This window comes from Saimiri boliviensis, chromosome 14 (genome assembly GCF_048565385.1).
Source record: "Saimiri boliviensis isolate mSaiBol1 chromosome 14, mSaiBol1.pri, whole genome shotgun sequence".
NCBI lineage: Eukaryota > Metazoa > Chordata > Mammalia > Primates > Cebidae > Saimiri > Saimiri boliviensis.
Window position 1 is genome coordinate 39,671,401 of NC_133462.1, and position 24,968 is coordinate 39,696,368.

Genomic DNA, 24,968 nt, shown 5'->3' on the forward strand with positions numbered 1-24,968 from the left:
TCCTCTGGGGATTTGGTTAACATGCAAGCTTGATCCTGGAGGTCTGGAGTGGGGTCTAAGATGCTTCTTTGCTTTTCTAACAAGCTCTTAAGTGATGCTGATTGGTCCAGGGAACACACTTTGGAATGGGAGGTTTTAGAGTGTCCATAGAAGTGAAGATATCTACATTTAAACTATCATCTTCTCTTCCAAGCTCAAGAATTTAAGGATGGTGGCCAGGCGTGGTGGCTCACACCTGTAATCCCAGCACTTTGTGGGGCTGAGGCAGGTGGAACATCTGAGGTCAGGAGTTCAAGACCAGCCTGGCCAACATGGTAAAACTCCATCTCTACTAAAAATACAAAAATTAGCCAGGCGTGGTGGTGCACACCTGCAGTCTCAGCTACTTGGGAGGCTGAGGCAGGAGAATTGCTTGCACCCAGGAGGCAGAGGTTGCAGTGAGCCAAGATCATGCTACCACTGCACTCTGACCTGGGCAACAGAATGAGACTCTATCTTGGGGGAAAAAAAAAAAAAGTAAGGATGGATAGCAATAACTGTGAGCACAGCAAGTCCCAGCCAAGTCATTGGAAAGTTTCTTGAAAGAAGGGAGTTGGCTGGGCACGGTGGCTCACACTTGTAATTCCAGCACTTTGGGAGGCTGAGGCGGGTGGATCATCTGAGGTCAGTAGTTTAAGACCAGCCTGGCCAACATGGTGAAACTCCATCTTTACTAAAAATACAAAAATTAGCCAGGTGTGGTGGCAGGTGACAGCAGTCCCAGCTACGTGGGAGGCTGAGGCAGAAGAATCACTTGTACCCGGGAGGGAGGCAAAGGTTGCAGTGAGCTGAGATCACGCCACTGCACTCTGGCCTGGGCAACAGAACGAGACGCTGTCTCAAAAAATAAAAATAAAAATACGAAGATATTTAAGGATGGGTAGTGATAATGGTGAGCAGAGAAAATCCTAGCAAAGCCATTGAAAAGTTTCTAGAAAGAAGGGAGGTCGGTCGGGTGCACATTTGTAATCCCAGCACTTTGGGAGGCTGAGGCAGGTGGATTACGAGGTCAGAAGTTCAAGACCAGCCTGGCCAACACAGTGAAACGTTGTCTCTACTAAAAATACAAAAATTAGCTGGGTGTGGTGGTGGGCACCTGTAATTTCAACTATTCAGGAGGTTGAGGCAAGAGAATCACTTGACCCGGGAGGTGGAGGTTGCAGAGAGCCAAGATCTTGGACAGAAGGAAACATCGTCTCCAAAAAAAAAAAAAAAAAAAAAAAAAAGAAAGAAAGAAAGAAAGAAAGAAGGGAGGTCTAGGTTACCTAAAAGATCCCAGGAAACCACAGCAATTTTCAAAGAGTATTGTCATCAAGTGCTTCAATCCTCCAGGAAGGGCTAGAATTCTGCTGCTACAGCAAACGTCTCCCTACTTACCAACATCACTCTTTTAAGTGTCTGTGCCAAAGTAGCTTCTCTATGTGCTGTATTGGTTCATTGGGACTCTCATTACAGTTTTACTGACCATTTCTTTAAAATCACAAAGAGTCTTCGTCCTAGGGTAAATCAGTAAGACAGACGACAAATCATTTATTGAGAGGTCCTCTGTGTCAGGCACTGGAGGGCCCGCTTAGAAACACGCACCAAGAAGGGCAGGATGAAGCAAAATGGGGGCCAGGTGTTCTTCATCATGCCATTGAATTGGGGTCAGTTCTCAAAAACTCTGGAATTCAAAAAGCTGCAGAGCACAGAAGATAAAACGGTGATTTGGAGCAGAAACCCCTAATTCCCATCAGTGCACGCAGCCGTGGGAGGACGGCTGCAAACATTCTTCCCCAGAGAGTTCTGGGGCAGGTGGGATCCTCATTTCCATGTTAAGCTGTGAAGAGAAGATTTCGGGGTAGGCTCCTGCAGGAAACTAGTGTCCTCCACTGTTGCTCCTTAGCACATTTGAAAACAAGAAAGGACTTTACCCCTGTGAGAGAGAGAAGACTTTCCTCAGAATCTGCAGCAGAATTAATACAAATGTGATTCCAAGGATGGTATCTACAGAGGCAGGAAAATTAAAATAATACATGCTTCTTTCCATGATAAATCCCAATTCCTCTCCTAGGCATCACATATTAGTAGTAATAAAAACAGAGGCACATGGCCAGGCATGGTGGCTCACGCCTGTAATCCCAGCACTTTGGGAGGCTGAGGCAGGTGGATCACCTGAGGTCAGGAGTTTGAGACCAGCCTGGCCAATATGGTGAAACCTCATCTCTACTAAAAATATGCAAACTAGCCGGACATGGTGGCACATGCCTGTAATCCCAGCTACTCGGGAGGCTGAGGCAGGAGAATCACTTGAACCCGGGAGGCAGAGGTTGGAGTGAGCTGAGATTGGGCCACTGCACTCCAGCCTGGGCAACAGAACAAGACTCCATCTCAAAACCAAAAATCAGGCTGAGTACAGTGGCTCACGCCTGTAATCCCAACACTTTGGGAGGCCGAGGCAGGCAGATCATTTGAGGTCAAGAGTTTGACACCAGCCTTGCCAACATGGTGAACCCCCAACTGTACTAAAAATGCAAAAATTAGCTGAGTGTGGTAGCACACAACTGTAATCCCAGCTACTTGGGAAGGTGAGGCCGGAGAACTGCTTGAACCCAGGAGGAGGAGGTTGCAGTGAACCAAGATGGCAACACTGCACTCCAGCCTGGGCAACAGAGCAAGACCCCATCTCAAACAAACAAACAGAACAAAAACAAACAAACAAAACAAAGGCACAGACTAAAGGGATTGAGAACATGGACATTCTGGGTTCATAGCCTGTCTCTGCCATTTACAGGCTGTTTGTTCCTGGGTGCTATGGGCTGAATGGTGCCCCTCCTCCAAATTCCTATGTGGAAGCCCTAAGCCCCAGTGGGAAGTTATATCAAGATGTTGTTTATTGCTGTATCCCCAGTGCCTAGAATAGTGCCTCATATATTTTAGGTGCTCAAGAGGTATTTCTCTAATGAGTGAATGAATAATTATTGGCTTTGGATTTACAGATCAAAGTCTCAAACTCAACCAAGACCCACCCCAATCCCCTCACTGCTGTCTTTGCAAATAGACTGGCACCTAAATTCCCAGAAGACACATCCAGCTACCTTCACACAATTCTCTGAGACCCTGAAAACTCAAGTGGCCACTGCTGGATTCAAATCCTGGGTTGCAGAGACAAGTGTAGGCTCCAGCAGTGTTAAGACAAGTTGCATGCTCCGGGCAAGCTCTTGGATTGAGACATTCATCCACATCTGATGAGAGGAAGAGAAAACCCAGGTTAAGGTAAATGAGAAAACAAGGACTGGAGACTGGAAACAGCAGATTCACTCAGTGTGTTAATTTGCAGCAGACAGGGCTGATGCTCCCCAATATCCATGTTCCCCCCTTCTTCCCAGGCACACAGTGGGACATATTTTCCAGCCCCTTCTTGCAGTAGGCATGGCCATGAGAATAAATTCTAGCCAATGGCATGTAAGCAGAAGGGTGGCAAATAGTTTCAAAACATAATTATCAGAGATAGCAAAAGTAGCCATAGTCCTTTACTCCTCTCTGTATTTACACCCCAAGATGTAGACTGCATGCCATGTGACTTTACCACACCTTGCACTAAGAGGTGGAGTCTGTTTCTCTATCCCTTAAATACATCTGGTCCTATGACTTGCATTGACCAGTAGAAGACAGTGAAGTAATGGAGGCACTAATTCCAAACCTGGGCCTCCAGAGACCCATTGGCTTCTGTTCATTCTCTTGGGCCTCTGATCTCTGCCATATGAACAAGCCCCTGACTAGCCTAATGAAGAATAAAAGACCAAGTGGAAGGGAAATGAATCATCCCAGATGAGCCCCAGACATGTGAAACCCATTCCCTCCTCCTTGTAGTAATATAACAATATCATAATATAACCATCCAGTTGTGGACTGCATTCCCAGCTTCTCTTGCAGCTAGGTGTGGCCATATGGTGAAAATCTGGCCAAGGAGAATAAATAGAAGTGGTGTGTGCACCATCTGGTCATGCCCTTGGAAAGAAAGAGCATACTCCACACTTCCTCTCTCTTTTCACCTGGGCTGGAAGATGGACAGAGCGGGGTGATCCATTCCCAACTATGGGGATTGGACAGGCAACAAGACAAAGCCCACCCAAGATCAGCTGACTGCAGACACAAGAACAAGACCCGCTGAGACCAAAAGATCTGGCTGGAATAGACCACTTAAATTGTCAACTCATGGAATCAAGAGCTAAATAAACGGTGGTTGTTTCTAGACACTAACTTTTAGGGTGATTTTTTACCCAGTGATAGCTAATTGCTACAAATAGAGTAGCAAAGGCAGAGATGACTTCAAACATCTCTGCAACTAGGCCAGGGAAATATAATGAGGGCTTGATCACACCTTGCCTTTCTCAATGAAGTCACCATCCCTGTAAATGAATGTGGAGAATAACAATGCACATGACATGGGAAGATGGAGCCCTTGTTTCTGGGTGAGAACATTCTGGCTGCAGTATAGAGAATGGATTGGAGGAAATAAGACTGAAAAAGGTGAGGCTAGAGAGGAGGCTTTTGCAGTGATGATGAAGCCTGACCCAAGGATGGAAAAGAGCAGAGGAATTCAACACATATTTATTTATGTATTTATTTTTGAGACCAGGTCTTGCTCTGTCATCCAGGCTGGAGTGCAGTGACGCAAGCACAGTGCTTGCAGCCTCAACCTCCTGGTGTCAAGCAATCCTCCCACCTCAGCTTCTTCAGTAGCTGGGACCACAGGCACATGCCACCACATCCAAATAATTTTCTAATTTTTTTTTTTTTTGTAAAGACAGGGTCTCACTAGGTTGCCCAGGCTGGTCTCAAACTCCTGGTCTTAAGCACTTCTCCTGTCCCAGCCTCCCAAAGTGCTGGGATTACAGGCATCAACTGCCATACCCAGTCTCAAAACATATCTAGTAAGTAGATTCCCCAAGGTGTGATGACTGCTTTAATATGGAGGGAGAGAAAAGCTTAACGATAACTTTCAAGCCTTAATTCAAATTACTTTTAGGGGAAAGTTCTGAGATCTGGACTTTAGATCTCACCAGAATAGGGTTTTTCCACCTCGCCACTATTGTCATTTAGGGCCAGATTATTCTTGGTTGTGGGGGATGTTCCGTATGTTATAGGATGTTTAGCAACATCTCTGACCACTTCTCATTAGATGTCTGTAGCACACACAACACCTCTCCCCACCATCACCAGTTGTGACAATCAAAAATATCTCCAGATGTTGCCTATGCTCCCTGGGGGAAATATCAGTTTGAAGACAAGTGTACCCCATTATATTCTGATACCACTGTTTGACTTATGGTAGGACCTCAACAGGAGTTCAAATCCCAGCTCTTCCATTTAATATTTGCATATAGACCACAGATCCTATAAAGCAATTACACAATTGAGATTACAAAGCAACTAGCTAGCAACACTGTGACAGGAACTAAGCCTTCACATGTCAATATTAACCTTGAACAGAAATGGCCTACATTCTCCACTTAAAAGATATAGATTGTTAAACTGGATTAAAACAAAAAAGGAACCCAACCATATGCTGCCTACAAAAGACCTACTTAACATGTAAAGACACCCCCAGGCTCAAAGCAAAGGGATAGAAAAAGATATAGGCAACTATATATTTTTACCTCTGTGAGCCCCAATTTCTCATCCCCAACATGAGAAAATCCCTTCGTCAAATGGTCTTCTAGTGAGATGACCCTTAATTAAGTAGGTAAATAATAAAGAGATGGTCATTTATACCTTCACAGCTGGAGTTTCTAGAGATGAATCCGACTTGACAGCTGCAAAAGTAGCTTCCCATAAAGTTGACACAGTCAGAACGCTCAGGGCAGATCCCACTGGTGAGGCATTCATTGATGTCTGAGAAGCAGTGGAAGAGGGTGAGTAGATAAGAAATTGGGTGCCCAAGTTCAGAAATACATGAGCTCAAGCCAGGTGCGGTGGCTCACGCCTGTAATCTCAGTACTTTGGGAGGCTGAGGAGGGCAGATTATGGGGTCAGGGGTTCAAGACCAGCCTGACTAACATGGTGAAACCCTGTCTCTATTTAAAAATACAGAAATTAGCTGGGTGTGGTGGCATGCACCTGTAATCCTAGCTACTTGGGAGGCTGAGGCAGGATAATTGCTTGACCTGGGAGGAGGAGTTTGCAGTAAGCTGAGAGCACACCATTGCACCCCAGCCTGGGCGACAGAGCAAGACTCCATCTCAAAAAAAAAAAAAAAAAAAAAGAAAGAAAAAGAAAAAGAAAAAGAAAGAAAAGAAAAGAAAAAAAAGGAAATACATGAACTCACCTTACTGATAGATACCCACCCAAGACCCATCTCTGGGAGCCTGAGAGCATTACCAGTACAGGAGAAATTGCCTGGCTTTCCTGAGATCCAATGATTTCCAATGGGAGAAGAGAAACCATGTAAACAGTGGCAGCTGTATCTCCCTGACAGGTTTTTGCAGACTGAGTTAGGACCACAGGGCTGGGGGCTTTGAGAACATTCGTCAATATCTGGACAGAAAGTTGAAGTTACAAATTTGCTTATCCTAGATAGAAAACTTTATTATGCAAAAAAAAAGTTAAAACAATATCTCCCATCCCATATGCTCTTCATTCAATGTCACTTTGGCACTTCTTCCATTAAGCAAAGGAATGTATGTTCCCCTCTTGAATCTGAGCATGGTTGTGACTATGGTAGAAGTGACACTAGGTCATAAACATATTATGTACTTCTACCTTGTTCTCTTGGGATGCTTATCCTTGGAATCCAGCCACCATATTGTGAGGAAACTCAACCATTCATGAAATTTTACAGTGACCAGGAATTATTTACATGGTCAGAGAGAGGGAGGATGGGGAGAGAAGGAAAGAAAAGAAGAGGGGAGGGGAAGAGAGGGGAGGGGGAAGGGGAAGGGGAAGGAAGAGAGGGAAGGGAAGGGAATGGAAGCGAGAGAAGGGAGAGAGGGAAGGGAAGAGAAGTGAAGGGAAGCAAAGGGAGGGGAAGAGAGAAAGGGAAGGGAAGAGAAGGGAAGGGAAAGGAAAGGAGAGAGAGAAAGGAAGGGAAAGGAAAGGGGAGAGGGAAGGAGAAAGGGATGGAGGAAGGAAGGAAGGAAGGAAGGAAGGATGGAAGGAAGGAAGGAAACCAACCAACCAACCATGTTGGGCTGAGGGGAAGTAGCTACATTCAATACCCAGTCAGCTTTTACTTGATTTTCCCACCAAATGCTGGAGGGTTTGAGGGGGCATGAACTCACCTTTGCATTCCACTCCTGGACCCTTGAAGTATTTTTGTCCATTGCTGGACAGGAAGCCTTGTTTGCAAGTACAGTAGTAACTGTCCATGTTGCTGGTGCAGGTGGCATAAGCTGGGCACGTGGTAGTCTCTCTACATTTATTTGCACCTAGGCAGTGTATAACAAAAAGTTTAGACAAGATTAGAGCATTAGAGTGAGGCTGCAAGGGAATCCAGCATACAAGAGTGCGGGTTGGCATACAACGGGCTGGATTGTGTTCCCCCCAAAAGATATGTTGAAGTCCTAAATGCTGGTACTTGTGAATTTAATTTATTTGGAAGCTGTGTCTTTGTAGATCTAATTAAGATATAAGTTAAGATGAATCAGTGCTGGAGTAGGGTGGGCCACAGGTGTCCTTATAAGAATAGAAGAGACATAGGCATGCACAGGGACAATGCCATCCAACAATGGAAACCGGGATCAGAGTGCTGTGTCTAGAGGCCAAGGAACACCAAGGATTGCCAGCAATAACAAAACCCTTTTTTTAAAAAAGGCATGGAACAGATTCTGCCCGATAGCCTTTGGAGAAAAACTGGCCCTGCCAATACTTTGATTTCACATTTCTAGATGCCAGAACTTCAAGAGAATAAATTTCTGTTGTTTTAAGGAGCCCTAGGAAACGGATACAGCAGCCAATCATATTTAATCATGTACCTTGAAGATCCTAGACTCTTGCTACTCAGAATAGGGTCTATGGGTCAGCCACATGAGCATTGCTTGGGAGTTAGATGGAAATGCAAAATCCACTGAATCTGAATCTGCGTTTGAACAAGATCCCAGATGATGTGTGTGCACAGGGAAGTTTGAGAAGCACTGCTGTGGATCCTTGCTACCCAAAGTGTGGTCCACAGACCAGTATCATCTGCCTCCCTTTGGATTCCAAGAACATCTTGGAAAATCAGATGTTGATTCAGCAGTTCTGGGGAAGGGAGCCTGGGATTTTGTATTTCTAACAAGTCCCTGGAGGATGCCCATTCTGTTGGTCCATGGATCGCACCATGAACATCCACGCACTAGACAGAAAAGTGAGAGAGTCAAAAGTGCAAGTTTTGGGACAAGGCAGACTTGAGTTCAAGTACCAGCAGCAAACCTCAAAGCCAAGAATGATAGCTGCTCCTCCAGACCCATTCCACCCTCCTCCTTGTAATAATATAACCATCCAGTTGTGGACTGCATTCCCAGCTTCTCTTGCAGCTAGGTGTGGCCACAGGGCAAAAATCTGGCCAAAGAGAATGAGTAGAAGTGATGTGCGTACCATCTGGTCATGCCCTTGAAAAGAAAGAGCATACTCTACACTTCCTCTCTCTTTTCACCTGGGCTGGAAGATGGACAGATGAGGGTGATCCATTCTCAACCACTGGGATGAGGTTCACACCTAAGGTTGGAGAGGCAACAAGACAAAAGGAACTTGGGAGATGGGATGACATCCTAGGCAGGGTTGTCCCACCACCCTGTTCCATCATTAGACGGAGAAAAATAAACATCTAAATGGTTTCATTCATAGTTATTTTATTTGTATGGGAACAATCATGACTCTATCCTAGCCAATCCAGTCCTGGGACCGCTCTGTACCTCAGTTTACCACCATCCAGTAAGCCTCCAAGCCCTGTGGATCCCCTGTCCCAAATATCATTTGACAACTGCCCATTTCAATCCACTACCTTGGCTATGCCTGACCCAGATCCTCCTCTGAATTCAATTGTCCTCCATTGTCCTCCACAATCGTCTACTCCACACCATGGTCATCTCTGAATGCACCTTTGATCTCCCACCTCCACCCCCTGCCTATAATGCTCCTTGTTCTCTTTAGAAATAAAACCCAAATTACTCAGCATGAGCTGCAAAATCCCCAGTGACCAAACCCAACCGCATCATTCAGCCTCATCATGCCAGTTTCTCTTTGTTCTCCATTTCTAGCCTTCCTACCACAAGACTTTTGCACATGCTGTTCCCTCTGCCTCTGCTTTGCCTGGCCAGTTTTCACTCATTCTTCGGGTCTTGCTTTAACATCACTTCATCCAAGAAGCCTTCTCTTACTCCTCTATAGCTCCTGAGCTCCTCTTTTATGGAAGTTATCAAAATGGTGACTGCTTGATTGTTTCAGTGATTTCCTCCTTCATGGCCACGTTTACCACCACACTGTGAGCTTCAGGAGGACAAGACCACAGGTGGGGGCAGGCTCCCAGGTGTTAGGAAAGAGGCTCACTTGATGCTATCATTCTTGTGGCAGGCAGAATAACAGACCCTTCCAAGATGACCACGTTCTAATCCTGAAATCTGTGAATATGTTAGGCTCCATGGCAAAAGGGGAATGAAGGTTGCAGGTGGAGTTAAGTTTGCTGATCAGCTGATCTCAACATGGGGAGATTATCCTGGATCATGCAGGGGCAACCAATGTAACCATAAGTGTCTTTTTAAGCGAAAGTTGAAGCCAAAAAAGGCATTGCCAGAGTGATGTGATGCAAGAAAGAGCTGACCAGCCATTACTGGCTTTGAAGATGGGGAAAGGGGACATGAGCCAAGGAATGTGGTTGGACTTAGATACAGGAAAAGGTAATAAAATAGGTTCTCTTGGCTGGGAGTGGTGGCTCATGCCTGTAATCCCAACACTCTGGGAGGCTAAGGCAGGCAGATTACAAGGTCAGGAGTTCGAGACCAGCCTGACTAACATGATGAAAACTCGTCTCTACTAAAATACAAAAAAATTAGCCAGGCGTGGTGGTGGGCACCTATAGTCCCAGCTGCTCAGGAGGCTAAGGCAGGAGAATCGCTTGAACTGGAAGGTGGAAGTTGCAGTGAACCAAGATCAGACCACTGCACTAGAGCCTGGGTGACAGAGTAAGACTCTATCTCAAGAAAAAAAGAAAGAAAGAGAAAATAGGTTTTCTTATACAGTATCCAGAAGGAAAACAGCCCTGCCAGAGCCTCTATTTTAGCCCAGTGGGACCCATTTCAGACATCTGACCTCCAGAATGATAGATAATTTTTTGTTGTTTTATGCCACCAAGTTTGTGGCAATTTGTTACCGCAGCCATAGAAAATGAACACAATTCCCTATACCCATATGTGAAAAGAACATAACTCAGAGTGATTGAGCAACTTACCCAAAGACACACAGCTAGACAGCAGCAGAGTCAGACCTTTGAAAATCCAAAGTGCATTCAAGAGATAGAATCAATCTAAGTGTCCATCAGCGGATGAATGGTTAAGGAAGATGTGGTGTATGTACTCAATGGAATATCATTCAACCATAAGAAATAAGGAAATCCTATCTTTGCAGAAACATGGATGGAACTGGAGGACATTACATTAAGTGAAATAAGCCAGGCACAGAAAAACAGATATTACATGTTCTCATTCCTATATGGGAGCTAAAATAATAATAATAATGGTCTAATGGAGGTAGAGAGCAGAATGATAATTACCAGAGGCTGGGAAGGGTAGTGGGGAAGGGAAATAAAGAGTGATTGGTTAGCTAGTACAAAAACACAGTTAGGGCCAGGCACGGCGGTTCGCATCTGTAATCCCAGAAATTTGGGAGGCCAAGGCAGGTGGATTACCTGAGGTCAGGAGTTCAAGACCAGCCTGACCAACATGGAGAAACCCCTGTCTCTGCTGAAAATACAAAATTAACCAGATGTGGTGGCACATGACTGTAATCCCAGCTACTTGGGAGTGTGAGGCAGGAGAATCGCTTGAACCCAGGAGGCGTAGGTTGTGGTGAGCCAAGATCATGCCAATGGCACTCCAGCCTGGGCAACAAGAGCGAAACTCCATCTCAAGAAAAAACGGAAACAAAAACACAGTTAGATGGAAGGAATAACATCTGGTACTCAGTAGCACAACAGGACAACCACATATGAATGAGGACATACTTGTCTTTCTGTGCCTGGCTTATTTTACTTAATGACCTCCAGTTTCATCCATGTTGCTGCAAATTATAGAATTTCATTCTTTTTATGGCCAAATAGCATCCCACTGTGTATGCAGACCACACTGTGTTCATCCTTTCATCTGTTAATGGACACTTAAGTTGATCCCTTGTCTTATTATTATTATTATTTTTGAGATGGAGTCTTGTTCTGTCACCCAGGCTGGAGTACAGTGGTGTGATCTTGGCTCACTGCAACCTCCGCCTCCTGGATTCAAGCGATTCTCCTGCCTCAGCCTCCCAAGTAGTTGGGATTACAGGTGCACACCACCACACCAGGCTAATTTTTGTATTTTTAGTAGAGACAGGGTTTTGCCATGTTGGCCAGGCTGGTCTCAAACTCCTGACCTCTGATGATTTGCCTGCCTCAGCCTCCCAAAGTGCTGGGATTACAGGTGTGAGCTACTGCACCTGGACTGATTCCACATCTTGACTATTGTGAATAGTGGACTTGGGCTTTGTATCAAAGAAAGATGGGAGTCATGGGAGGATCTAGAGCAGAGTAGGGACACAGCATAAGGTTTTAACATAAGCCTTCTGGCCACTGGTTGGAAGATGAACTATGGAAGATCAGAATCAAATTGATCAAGGAGGGGGCGACTGTACTTGTCCAGGTAAATGATGTCAGTAGATACAACCCAGAGAGGAGCCATGGAGGGAATGCAAATTGGGATTTTTTTTTTTTTTTAAGCAACGCTAACAAAATTTGCCAATGGATTGGATGTGAGGAGTGAAAAGAGAGGAACCAACCATAATGTCAACGCCAATTGGTAGTATGAAAAAATGAAAAAGTGTCAAAAACAGAAGGAATGGCCAGGTGCAGTGGCTCACACCCGTAATCCCAGCACTTTGGGAGGCCGAGGTGGGCGGATCACCTGAGGTCAGGAGTTCAAGACCAGTCTGGCAACCATGGTGAAACCCCATCTCTACTAAAAATACACAAATTAGCCAGGTGCGATGGTGCGCACCTGTAATCCCAGCTACTCGTGAGGCTGCGCCAGGAGAATCGCTGAAACCCAGGAGGCAGAGGTTGCAGTGAGCTGATATCAAGCCACTGAATTCCAGCCTGGGTGACAGAGAGAGACTCCATCTCAAAAAATATGTATATACAAAAATTAGCTGGGCATGGTGATGTACCCCTGTAATCTCAGCTACTGGAGAGGCTGAGGCAGAAGAATTGCTGAAATCCAGGAGGTGGAGGCTGCAATGAGCAGAGATCAAGTCTGGCATGGGTGACAGAGTGAGATTTCATCTCAATAAATAAATTAATAAGGAATGGATTATCGTGATTGTGACATTATTCACCCTGCTTTTGTCACATGCTCAGTTTTGAGATCCAAGTTCTTTGCTCCTATAATTCACCCTGTTCATTTCCCTTTTCTGCATGAGGCCTCTGATGGTATCTCTCTTCCCATTTTCAGCTTCCTCTTTCATCTGCAGAGGCAACATTTGTCTGCAGATTTCTAGCATTTTATCACTTGTGGTCCCTTAATGCTGTGAGCTTCCCATCATCCTCTTCCTCTAGCCCACTCGCTCACAACTCAAACCCACCCAAGCCCAGAATAACAGCCCAGCCTTGTGGGATGAGGACAGAGTCCATCTCAAAACAAACAAACAAAAAACAGCCCAGGAAGTGGGTACCACTCTCCGCCCATGGTACACATGAGGAAACCGAGTCTCAGAGAAGCCGTTGGGTCACTTGGACAGAAAACAGGAGAGTTGGGGCCCAGGTCCAGGGTCATAGCCCCCAAAATGTGGTCTCTTCACAGCTTTGATCACCAAATGCCCTCTGGGCCTTGGTTTTCTCATCTGTGAAGTGGGTTTAATTGCAGAATCCAACCGGGAAGCCTGTGATGATGGAGGCATCAGAGCAGGGGAACTCCCATTGATAAAACTAACAGATCTCGTGAGACTTACTCACTACCATGAGAACAGTAGAGGGAAACCACCCCCCATGATTCAGTTATTTCCACCTTGGCCCTGCCCTTGACACATCGGGATTTTTACAACTCAAAGGTGAGATTTGGGCAGGGACACAGCCAGACTCAACAACTAAGAACTGAAGATGTCTTTCTTCCTTTACCCAGCAAGAGCTTATGTGGAAGATGAGAGTATTTAACAAAACATAAAGTCACTTATGTTTTTTCTTTTTTTCTTTGAGATGGAGTTTTCTCTCTTATTGCCCAGGCTGGAGTGCAATGGTGCGATCTCAGTTCAATGCCACTCCACCTTCTGGGTTCAATTGATTCTCCTGCCTCAGCCTCCCAAGTAGCTAGGATTACAGGCGTGCACCCCTACACCTGGCTAATTTTTCTGTTATTAGTAGAGACAGGGTTTCACCATGTTGGCTAGGCTGGTCTCGAACTCCTGACCTCAGGTGATCCATCTGCCTCAGCCATGCAAAGTGCTGGGATTACAGGCGTGAGCCACCACATCCAGCTGTCACTTATGTTTATTCACACTGAGTTGTGGTTTGAGTAAATTCCATCCCTACTCTTAATACACTACCATTGATAAAGCTCATGCTACATACCAGGTGGTTTCCAAAGCTACCTTTTTGAACTTAAGTTACAGAACATCCCTATTGTTATCTGTGTTTCACAGCTTGAGAGACTGAAGTTCAGAGAGGTTATGTGATTTGCCTGAGATCACACAGCAATTCTAAGCACAAAGGAAAGAGCCTGGAGTGAGAATCAGGAGACCTGCATGTTAACCCTTGCTCTGCCACTTACTATCTCCCAGCAAGCATCTGGATGAGGCTTAATTTCCCAGGATCTTTCCTGGGGAGAAAGCATTCTCCACCATATCAAGCATCTGCATTCTCTCTGGCCAACTTACTTTTTATTGTTGGTTTCAGTGTCGGTCCTGTGTGCGTTTCCCAGATGTCCATAACACAACACCCTGTGAAGAAAAAAAAGAAAAACACCATGAACCACCAAAAAAACAAAGCCCTTTTGGGCTCAACCTGCAAAATTGCTTCTGGTTTGGCCTCACAGAAACGGGTTTGAAGAGGCTAGATGTCAAATTCAGTTAAGGAACAAACATACACTATTTTGCATAAGCATATCAGTGACCATTCCTGAGTTTTGGCACTTAGGTTTTTTTTTCATTTTGTCTGTCGTTGTCATCGTCTCTTCCTCCTCCTCTTCCTCCTCCTTTGTTCTTCTTCCTCTTCTTCTTCTTCTTCTCCTTCTTCCTTCTTCTTTTTGATTAAATAGGTCTATGCTAAGCACTGTGGTGCACACCTGTAATCCCAGCACTTTGAGAGGTCAAGGTGGGTAGATTGCTTGAGCCCAGGAGTTTAACACCAGCGTGGGCAATATGGTGAAACCCCATCTCTACAAAAAAATGCAAAAATGAGTTGGGCATGGTGGCACATGCCCGTAGCCCCGGCTACTCAGGAAGCTGAGTTGGGAGGGTCACTTGAGATCAGCAGTTTTAGACCAGCCTGGGCAACACAGTATTCGTCAAAAAGTTTTTTTTTTTTAAATTAGTCGGGTGGTAGTGACACCTCGTAGTCCCAGCTACTCAGGAGGCTGAGGTGGGAGGGTTGCTTGAGCCCATGAGTTTGAGACTGCAGTGAGCTGAGATCGAGATCGTGCCAATGCACTCCAACCTAGGTGACCCTGTCTCTAAAAAAAAAATATTCTGCCTAGGCGTGGTGGCTCACAGTTGTAATCCCAGCACTTTGGGAGGCCAAGGTGGGCAGATCACGAGGTCAGGAGATCAAGATCATCCTGACCAACATGGTAAAACCCTGTCTCTACTAAAAAGATACAAAAACTAGCTGGGTGTGGTGGCACACTCCTATAGTCCCAGCTACTCGGGAGGCTGAGGCAGGAGAATTGCTTGAACCTGGGGGTCGGAGGTTGCAGTGAGCCAAGATTGCGCCACTGCACTCCAGCCCGGTGACAGAGCAAGACTCTGTCTCCAAAATAATAATAATAAGTTTCTTAGCCTCCAAAAATAAATAAAAATACAAAAATTAGCTGGGTGTGGTGGCACATGCCTATAATCCCAGCTACCCAGGAGGCTGAGGCAGGAGAGTTGCTTGAATCAGGATCTAGGAGTCAGAGATTGCAGTGAGCCGAGGTCGCACCACTGCACTCTAGCCTGGGCTACAGAGTGAGACTCCATCTTAAAAAAAAAGAAAAGAAAAATTTTGGTTGATTTGCAAAAACATACATTAAAGCATGCATTCTCAAAAGGGGTGATACCTCCCCGAAAAGACCTAAACTTTGTTCTTGGTTCTCAAGGAGGAAATTATTATTATTTTTTTGAGACACAGTCTCGCTCTGTCACCCAGGCTGGAGTGCAATGGTGCGATCTTGGCTCACTGCAACCTCTGCCTCCTAGGTTCAAGCAATTCTCCTGCCTCAGCCTCCTGAGTAGCTGGGACTACAGGTGTGCACCACCATGCCCAGCTAATCTTTGTATTTTTATTAGAGACGGGGTTTCATCATGTTGTTCAGGATGGTTTCGAACTCCTAACCTTGTGATCCACCTGCCTCGGCCTCCCAAAGTGCTGGGATTACAGGTGTGAGCCATCATGCCTGGCCAGGAAGAGATCTTTTAAAACTTACTCTTTTACGTATAAGATACATATGGATATGCAGAAAATACATATATAGATATACAGTATTAAAATTTCGTGAGAGGGTAGGGCAATTCATTTTTTAATGTTTAAAGACAGTGCAGCCCTGCAGCATTTAGGTCTCCTGCACCATCATCATCATTGCTATCATTATCACCATCATCATCACCACCATCATCTCCATCACCAACTTCATCGCCATCATCACCATCATCATCATCACAATCACCATTATCATTATCACCATTACCACTACTGCCATCATCACCATTATTGCCATCATCACTACCATCATCATCGTCACCATAATCACCATCATCACCATCTTCATCATCATCACTACAATCATCACCATCATCACCATCACTGTTACCATCATCACCATTACCATTGTCACATAATCATTACCATCATCACCACTACCAGCAGCAGCACCATGATCACCATCACCATCCACCATAATCACCATCATCACCATCTTCATCATCATCATCACCATCTTCATCATCATCATCACCATCTTCATCATCACCACCATCGCCATTATCGTCACCACCACCACCATCATTATCACTATTATCATCATCATCACCATCACTATCTTCATCATCACTATTGTCACCAACATCATCATTATCATCATCACCATTATTATCATTACTATCATCATCACAACTCTTTGCTGATTAACTTCAGAGCAGAATAAGGAATGTTAATGGTTAATACCATTGCCAACACCCCAAAATAACAACTCTGCATTCCTACATTTGATGTCCACAGGCCACTGATTTCTTCTAATGTAGCCTACCAGTCAACAACTCCTACACACTCAAACTCCCAAATTCTACCTATTATTACTAACAAAAATTATTTGCTCATTTATTAATTAATTTAGAGGCAATCCAACATACTGTTTGTGCATACAAAGTCTGGAGTCAAAATGCTTGGGTTTAAAAATCTGGCTTCACCACTTACTGACTGTGTGGCCTTGAGAAAGTTATTTAATCTTTGTGCCTCAGTTTCCCCCTTGGTAAAATAGGGGAATCAGAACTACTGTACAACAGCAGAGAAAACACATGCTTGCTACTTAGAAGATGTCCCCTGGCCAGGTGCAGTGGCTCACGCCTGTAATCCCAGCACTTCGGGAGGCTAAGGCAGGTGGATCACATGAGGTCATCCAGCCTCATCAACATGGTGAAACCCCATCTCAACTAAAAATACAAAAATTAGCTGATGTGCTGGTGTGCACCTGTAATCCCAGCTACTTGGGAGGCTGAGGCAGGAGAATCACTTGAACCCAGGAGGCAGAGGTTGCAGTGAGCTGAGATCATGCCACTGCACTCCAGCCTGGCAACAGAGTGAGATTCAATCTCAAAAAAAAAAAAAAAAAAAAAAAAAAAAAAAAAAAAAAAAAAGAAGATGTCCCCCTATATCCTCCATTCTTAAATTTGATCCAATGACCAAAACACACAAGACATAGAAAAAAAAACAGTAACATGGAAGATAAACAAGGCTGAGACAAAAAAAAAAAAAAAAAAAAAAAAAATGACACCTGAAGAAAGAGAAATAAGAGCAGACAGGACAGGTCTATCTCATTGGTCAGGACTCAGCACAAATTGCCCTTCCTCAACCCCAGACTTCTCCCTTCCACATAACCCCCAACCACATTCTAGACAACTTCTTTTATAACACTTATCACTACCTAGAATTCCATCATTTACTTATTATTTGGGGCAACATAGTGCAGTAAAAAAGCTTACAAACTCTGTAATCAGACTGCCTGGGTTGAAATCCTGGCTCTGCATCTTATTGACTAAGTGGTCTTGGGAAAATTATTTTATCTCGTTTGCCTCAGTTTTCTTCTTTGCAAATAGAACTAATAATGACCCAATGTCATAGAAATGTGGTGACAATTGGATACGTTCTATGTTTAAAGAAGTTACAACAGTGTTAAGTGGGCTATGACCATCTGTCCCTCTTTCCTGTCTTCTCTTACCCACAAGAATATCAACCTCAAGAGTGCAGGATCGTAGTCTCTTTTTTTCCTCACTGCTATAACTTCTAGTGCCTGGAACAGAACTTGATACACAGGATGTGCTCAGGAAACACAGGTCAAATGAATGGCTATAAAGAAAATTTGTCCTGAAAGAAGGACTTCCCTGAGCTATGGAGTTTTGTCAAAGGTTCCCCGAATAAAGGTGTTTGCCACGGCCAGCCTAGACTTATGATCTCTTTCTTGGCTGGACCATTCATGGTTCTCCCTTTTCTCTGAAGCCTATTTCCAACCCAGGCCTCCCCAGCCCCACATTCAGCCTCACACTCACCCCAAAAGAGGAGCAGGTTGAAGCCACGCATTACGCTGTGGTTCTGTCATTCAAAGAGAAGGAGCTTTTCTACTGACCATGGGTTTTCAGTAACAGAAGGTGTAGGAAGAGGGGAAGGCGGGGCCAGAGTTGCTCAATTCTGCCCGGCCATCAGAGCCCTTTTTGCTGAGTTACTGCCACTAAAAGACAGCCTAGAAAATCCTAATTTCCCCGTTTCTCCACAATAAAGAGAAGTCAATCTGCCTAATGTGTACTATTCTCTCCATCTCCTTCCCACTCTCTCTCTCTTTCCCACCAGTCTATCTCCCAGTACTCAACACCTTCTTTGATTGCATCCAATAAACAAGCTTCCATCTCCTGCCTCCAGTGAAGCAAATCTCAGCCTTTAGGGTCTCTTTCCAGTCTCCCCTTATAAAAAACAGCCATCACAATCACAGGTACCAGGCACTGTGCTAGTCACACCGCCAACATAATGCAATTTCATTATCATGTCAACCTTGTAAAGTAGGAATTCCTCTCCCTCCCTCCCTTCACCAACAAAATGGAAACTTAGGCTTGCAGAGGACTTGTCACTTGTCCGAGATCTCTCAGACCTGAGATTTGAACCCAGGACCCTCTGAATCCAAAGGCAAGAGCATTAATCATCCTATTTTCCTTCAGATCACCACTCTATCTGACCACTCTACAGCAAAACTCCCACCCTATTCCCAGCTTCCTAACTCTCTCTGATAACTGGTAACATCTCAGGGTCTCATGAGTGCAGACCCTTAGACAAGGATTCTAGCAAAAGTAGTTTATTAAGAGGGTGACCCCAGAATACACCAGCTGGGAGGGAGAAAGTGAAAGAGGAAAGGCACAGAGCCAATACTGGGTGTGTCTTCAAACAAGTTACATGGTGAGAAAGTGGAACTTCACCTCCCCGGAGACATCTGGGGAGCAGAAGCAGCATGGAACATACTCTTCAGAGTTATTCCAACTGAGGGGTAAGGGAGCTGAAGTATTTATACCCCACCTACTGTCAGTCATTAGTTGACTGAAGGTTTGTTCCCAGGGGGCGTCAACCACTTGAAACTTCAGGCCTGGCCTCCAAGCAGATAGAATGGGCTCCAGTTTGTATAATCCCACTGATAACAAAATGTAGTGATTGGCAGATGTTGAAGTGCTGTCATTCAGCTGGGGTAATACCCAAGGTTCATTGCCTTGTGGCAAGGAAATAAAAAATGCAGACATACAAGGAATACGTTTTAGAGCAGAGGTTTAGGACGGGCGCAGTGGCTCATGCCTGTAAACCCAGTACTTTGGGAGGCCAAGATGGGTTGATCGCCTGTGATCAGGAGTTTGAGACCAGCCTGGCCAACATGGTGAAACCCCATCTCTACTAAAAAAAAAACAAAAATTAGCCGGACGTGGTGGCAGGTGCCTGTAATTCCAGCTACTTGGGAGGCTGAGGCAGAAGAATCGCTTGAACCTGGGAAGCAGAGGTTGCACTGAGCTGAGATCGTGCCACTGCACTCCAGCCTGAGCAACAGAGTGAGACTCCATTTCAGGAAAATAAAATAAAATAAAATAAAAGGAGCAGATAGGCAACAAGAGCTCTCTCCCTTGCAGAGAGAGAGGGCTTCCAAATGGACCTCCCAGTTCCATGGTGAAATGCATGGGGTTTTATAGATGAGCCTGAGGTGGTGGTATCTGATTTACATAAGGCCCAATGATTGGTTGGACCAGGTGTGCCATTTACATAGATTGCAAAGAAGCTGGCCAGGCTCTAATATTTTATTATGCAGATGGGGTCTCTACCTGGCCAGGACCATGTTGCTTGTTCCCTTACTGCACACGTGGTTGACAAGAAAAGGGAAGATGGAGCCTCCATGTTGAACATGGCGGGCTCCCAGTAGCCTTTTCCTGTTGGCATGGCTGCCGGCGTTCACCCGTGCAAGCTTTCAGCTTGTTTTTCTGCATCTGCAGCCTGACTTTTCAGGCTGCTCTTTGCTAGAAAGGAAATGATTTGGGGGCTGCTTCTTATTAAAAGGGCAACTTTACCGAGGACCCTCTTGCCCTCACTCTCTGCCTAAATAATTTCTTCCTGGCTCCTGTATCAGTGTCAAGCTAGGGCATATAAATGTGTTAAGTTAGGTCACAGGTGTGGGCAGTCACTGATAGCATCTGCTACAAGCTACAAAGGAGGTTCAAAGAGTATCCCCAGGTTCTTAGAAAAGTTCTACATGTATTTGCCTTCCCCTTTTCTTCTTTGCAAACTACCAACTTTGGAGTTATTGTCACTAAAAAAAAAGATTCAGGTGGCTCACTCCTGTAATCCCAGCACGTTGGGCGGCTGAGGCGGGCAGATCACCTGAGGTCGGGAGTTCAAGACCAGCCTGACCAACATGGAGAAACCCCATCTCTACTAAAAATACAAAATTAGCCAGGCATGGTGGCACATGCCTGTAATCCCAGCTACTAGGGAGGCTGAGGCAAAAGAATTGCTTGATCCCAGGAGGCGGAGGTTGCGGTGAGCCAAGATTGTGCTACTGAACTCCAACCTGGGCAACAAGAGTGAAACTCAGCATTAAAAAAAAAAAAAAAAAAAAAAAAATCACGATTACGACTGGCTTTTTTTCTTTTTCTTTTCTTTTCTTTCTTTCTTTTTTCTTTTTTCTTTTTTTTTTTTTTTTGAGACGCAGTCTCACTCTGTTGCCCAGGCTGGAGTGCAGTGGCACGATCTCGGCTCACTGCAACTTCTGTCTCCCAAGTAGTAGCTGGGATTACAGGTGTGCATACCATGCCCTAGCGAATGTTTGTATTTTTAGTAGAGACAGGGTTTCACCATGTTGGCCAGGCTGGACTGGAACTCCCAACCTCAGGTGATCCTCCTGCCTTGGCCTCCCAAAGCGTTGGGATTACGGGCATGAGCCACTGTGTCCAGCCAGATTCATCAATGGCTTTCTCTCTGTGCCTTCATTCTTTCTCCGTTGGCCCCAAGAATACCAGCTGGTGATGCTTGTGGCCACAGCATTTACCTTAAGAAGATAATGTTGTCATGAAATATCTCACCTTTATTATTATTTTTGCATTGCTCTAATATATCGACTTCGAAAACAAAAGAAGGCATCATTCTACTTACAGCGTTCTGTTTTTAGTATGGATCTTTCCAGATTACTATATTTTACAAATATGGTGTTCTTAATATATACTACAGTATATTTTACAAAATATAGTAATTCTTGATTGCTGAAAATGTCAGATCCTAGCAAACATAACTTTCCTCCGTGTGATGTTAACATCATGCTCAAACAGCTGTTGGCTGAAGATTTATTTGATAAATTCAATTTCCCAAAATAGACGATTGTGGGCTGGGAACGGTGGCTCACGTCTGTAATCCCAGCACTTTGGGAGGCCAAGGTGGGTGGATCATGAGGTCAGGAGATTGAGATCATCCTGACCCAACATGGTGAAACCTCATCTCTACTAAAAATACAAAAATTAGCTGGGTATTGGGTGGGTGCCTGTAATCCCAGCTACTCAGGAGACTGACACAGGAGAATCGCTTGAACCCAGGAGGTGAATGTTGCAGTGAGCCTAGGCCGACCCATTGCACTCTAGCTTGGGTGACAGAGCAAGACTCCATCTCAAAAAAAAAAAAAAAAAAAAAAAAAAAAATCTTTTTTGAATTGACAAATTAAATTGTAGCTATTTATGGGGTACAACATGATGTTTTGAGATATGTGTAGACAGTGGAATGGCTAAACTGAGGCAATAAACCTATCCCTTTGCATGCAATTATCGTTTTTTGTGGTAAGAATAGTTACATGAACCCTCTTAGCAATTTTCAAGGATATGCTACATTGTTCATTGTTACATTTTTCTCCTGTTCAACTGAAATTTTGTATCCTCTGACCAACTTCTCCCCACCCACATCTTCCCCATATTCTTCTGATCATAGGATGCTGAGACCCTACACTCAACATTCTATGAGGTCTCATAGGACGAGTATCTCATAGGTCTCAGATACCCAAATATCCACCTGGGGACTCACAAAGATTGTAAAGAAAGTGGTATACCCTGGCGCAGTGGCTCACACCTATAATCCCAAAACTTTGGGAAGCCAAGGCAGGGAGATCACCTGAGGTTAGGAGTTCAAGACCAGCCTGACCAACATGGTGAAACCCCGTCTCTACTAAAAATACAAAAATTAGCAGGGCATGGTAGTGGGTGCCTGTAATCCCAGCTACTCTGAAGGGTGAGGTGGGAAGATCGCTTGAACCCAGGATGCGGAAGTTGCAATGAGCCAAGATTGTGCCAGTGCATTCCAGCCTGGGCCACAGAGCCAGACTCCATCTCCAAAAAAAAAAAGAGAGAGAAAGAGAAAGAAAGAAAAGAAAGAAAGAAAGAAAGAAAGAAAGAAAAGAAAGAAAGAAAGAAAGAAAGAAGAAAGAAAGAAAGAAGAAAGAGAAGGAAAGAAAGAGAAAAAAGGAAGGAAGGAAAGAAAGGGGTTTCCCTGGAGAAGTGTTTGCTCTGCAGAGACCACAGATGGAGCTCTCCTTTCCCATTGCCTGGAAATATTGGTCCTTGCTCTCCTCCTCTCCCAATAATTCCCTTTCAGGTAACGTTAGCTATAGAAATGGCTGTCAGAGCCTTGCACTTTCTCCTATAATCCTTGTTCAATGTATCCAGGAGTGTAGGCTCTCGAGGCAGGTAGACTAATATGGTGATTTTAACATATGTTCATAAAATTTTTAATACTCTTCAAGTGGTAGAGACTAATCCCTCTCTCCTTGAACATGGACTTAGTGACTTGTTTCTCTTTTTTTTTTAAGACAGGATCTTGCTCTGTTGCCCAGGCTGGAGTACAGTGGCATGATCATGGCTCACTGTAGCCTCCAAGTCCTGGGCTCAAGCGATCCTCCTACATCAGCCTCCCAAGTAGCTGGGACTACAGGCATGTGCCACCACATCCAGCTAATTTTTTGTTTGTTTGTTTGCAGAGATAGCATCTTGCTATGTTGCCCAGGCTGGTCTTGAACTCCTGGGCCCAAGTGGTCCTCCTGCCTCAGCCTCCCAAAGTGCTGGGATTACAGGCATGAGACACTATGCCCAGTGTGACTTGCTTCAGCTGATCAGAAAATGGAGCGTGTGACAGTTTGTGACTAGGTCGTACATGTAACTGTGGCTTCCTCCTTGCTCTCTCTTTCCAGGATCATGCACTGGGGAGAAGGCAGTCTCCATGCTGTAAGGACACTCAAGCAGCGCTGTGGAGGAGCTGAGCCTCGCACCAACAGCCATGTGAGTGAGCTACCTTGGAAGCAAGTCTTCCCACCCCAGTCAAACTTTCAGATGACTCAGCCCTGGCCAATGGCTTCTGACCCTCAGAAACCCCAGACTTCTGACCCTCAGAAACTTTAAGAAACTAAAAGTTCCCTATTATAAGCTGCTACGTTTTGGAGTAATTTGATATACAGCAAGAGATAACCAATACACCTAAGAAGCAGTTTTCACCGTTAATAAAATGAGAGTAATAATGTATCTCACCTCATAGGTTTGAGGGTTAAGGTGATACAATAATAAAACCCTGCCTGGCACAGATTAAATGCTTAAGTACGATTAGTTATTATTGGCATTATTATTATTCCATCATGCTAAATGGTCACAGTTACTCAGAAAAAAATCCTGATACCACCAAAATTGAATTGCAGAAGCCAGCAAAGTTCATATCAGGCAGAACCTTATAATGTGGGTGAAAGAGTTTAGGCTTTATCCTCAGGGCAATAAAAGGGGCTTCAGCAAGGGAGCCACAGGCTCAGGTTGGAATTTTACACGTGTGTTTTGTAGGTGGGTATTGGACCGGGGGACTCACAGGTGGGCAGACAGGGAGGAGGCTGGGGATATAGCCAGGAGAGAGAAGAGGGCAGTGGTCTGGTCTGGGGCAGGGGCTGCAATGACGGAGAAATTCCTGAGGCAGGAACAACCGAATCTGGGGACTGTCTGGATGTAGCAGGAGTTTGAGACAGAAGGAGTTGAAATTTGGAGGCAGGGCTAAAGAGTTGGAAGGTTTTGCAGTCAGGCCCGGATGCCTCCTGAGGTTGGAGATGGGATGAGGTTTACCAGTGCTACAATAAATGGCCACTGATCCAGTGGCTTGGGGAAAACACAGATTTAATATATGATTGGTCTGGAGGTCAGAGTTCTCCCCAGTCTTATGGGACTAAAACCAAGATGCCAGCAGGGCTGCGTTCCTTCTGGAGCTCCAGGGCAGAATCCATTGTGTCCTTTCTGGCTTCTGGAGGCAGCCCGCATGCCCTGGCTCATGGTCCCTTCCTTCCTATGCAAAGCCAGCAGCTAGCAGATTCACGTCGCCTGCACACTCTAAATCTGGTCTTGCTCGCTCTGTGTCTCTCCTTTTCCCTCCTTCTTGTTCTTTCATTCTCTATCTCTCTTTTTCTCTGTCTCTCTTCTAATTCTCTCTCTTGCCCATTCTCTCATTTTCTCCCCCTCTTGCTCTTTCATTCTCTCTCTTTTTTCTTACATTTATTTGTTTATTTATTTGAGACACAGTCTGTCACCCAGGCTGGAGTGCAGTGATGCAGTCTCAGCTCACTGCAACTTCCGCCTCTTGGGTTCAAGCGATTCTCCTGCCTCAGCCTCCCAAGTAGCTGAGGTGACAGGTATGCCCCACTATGCCTGGCTAACTTTTGTATTTGTGGTAGAGACAGGGTTTCATCATATTGGCCAGGCTGTTCTCAATCTCCTGACCTCAGGTGATCCACCTGCCTCAGCCTCCTAAA

General features: G+C 44.9%; 1 protein-coding gene across 1 annotated transcript; it reads right to left on the reverse strand.

Annotated features, from left to right (window-relative positions):
• Positions 1–506: 506 nt before the first annotated feature.
• On the reverse strand, positions 507–18,254 carry ADGRE1 (adhesion G protein-coupled receptor E1). The gene is made up of 7 exons (XM_074385738.1): positions 18,190–18,254; positions 14,110–14,172; positions 7,302–7,448; positions 6,403–6,558; positions 5,797–5,916; positions 3,117–3,263; positions 507–1,954 (listed from the first exon to the last, which is right to left on the reverse strand). Exons 1-7 carry the CDS (start codon positions 18,218–18,220, stop codon positions 1,854–1,856), a joined length of 765 nt encoding a protein of 254 aa, XP_074241839.1. The 5' UTR covers positions 18,221–18,254; the 3' UTR covers positions 507–1,853.
• Positions 18,255–24,968: the final 6,714 nt, after the last annotated feature.

Coding starts and splice junctions, on each gene's coding strand:
- ADGRE1 (XM_074385738.1), bottom strand. CDS start 18,220: ATGCGTGGCTTCAACCTGCTCCTCTTTTGGG. Junction 6,559..7,301: donor TCCAGGAGTGGAATGCAAAG/GTGAGTTCATGC, acceptor CTTTCTGTCCAG/ATATTGACGAATGTTCTCAA. Junction 5,917..6,402: donor AGGCAATTTCTCCTGTACTG/GTAATGCTCTCA, acceptor ACTGCTTCTCAG/ACATCAATGAATGCCTCACC.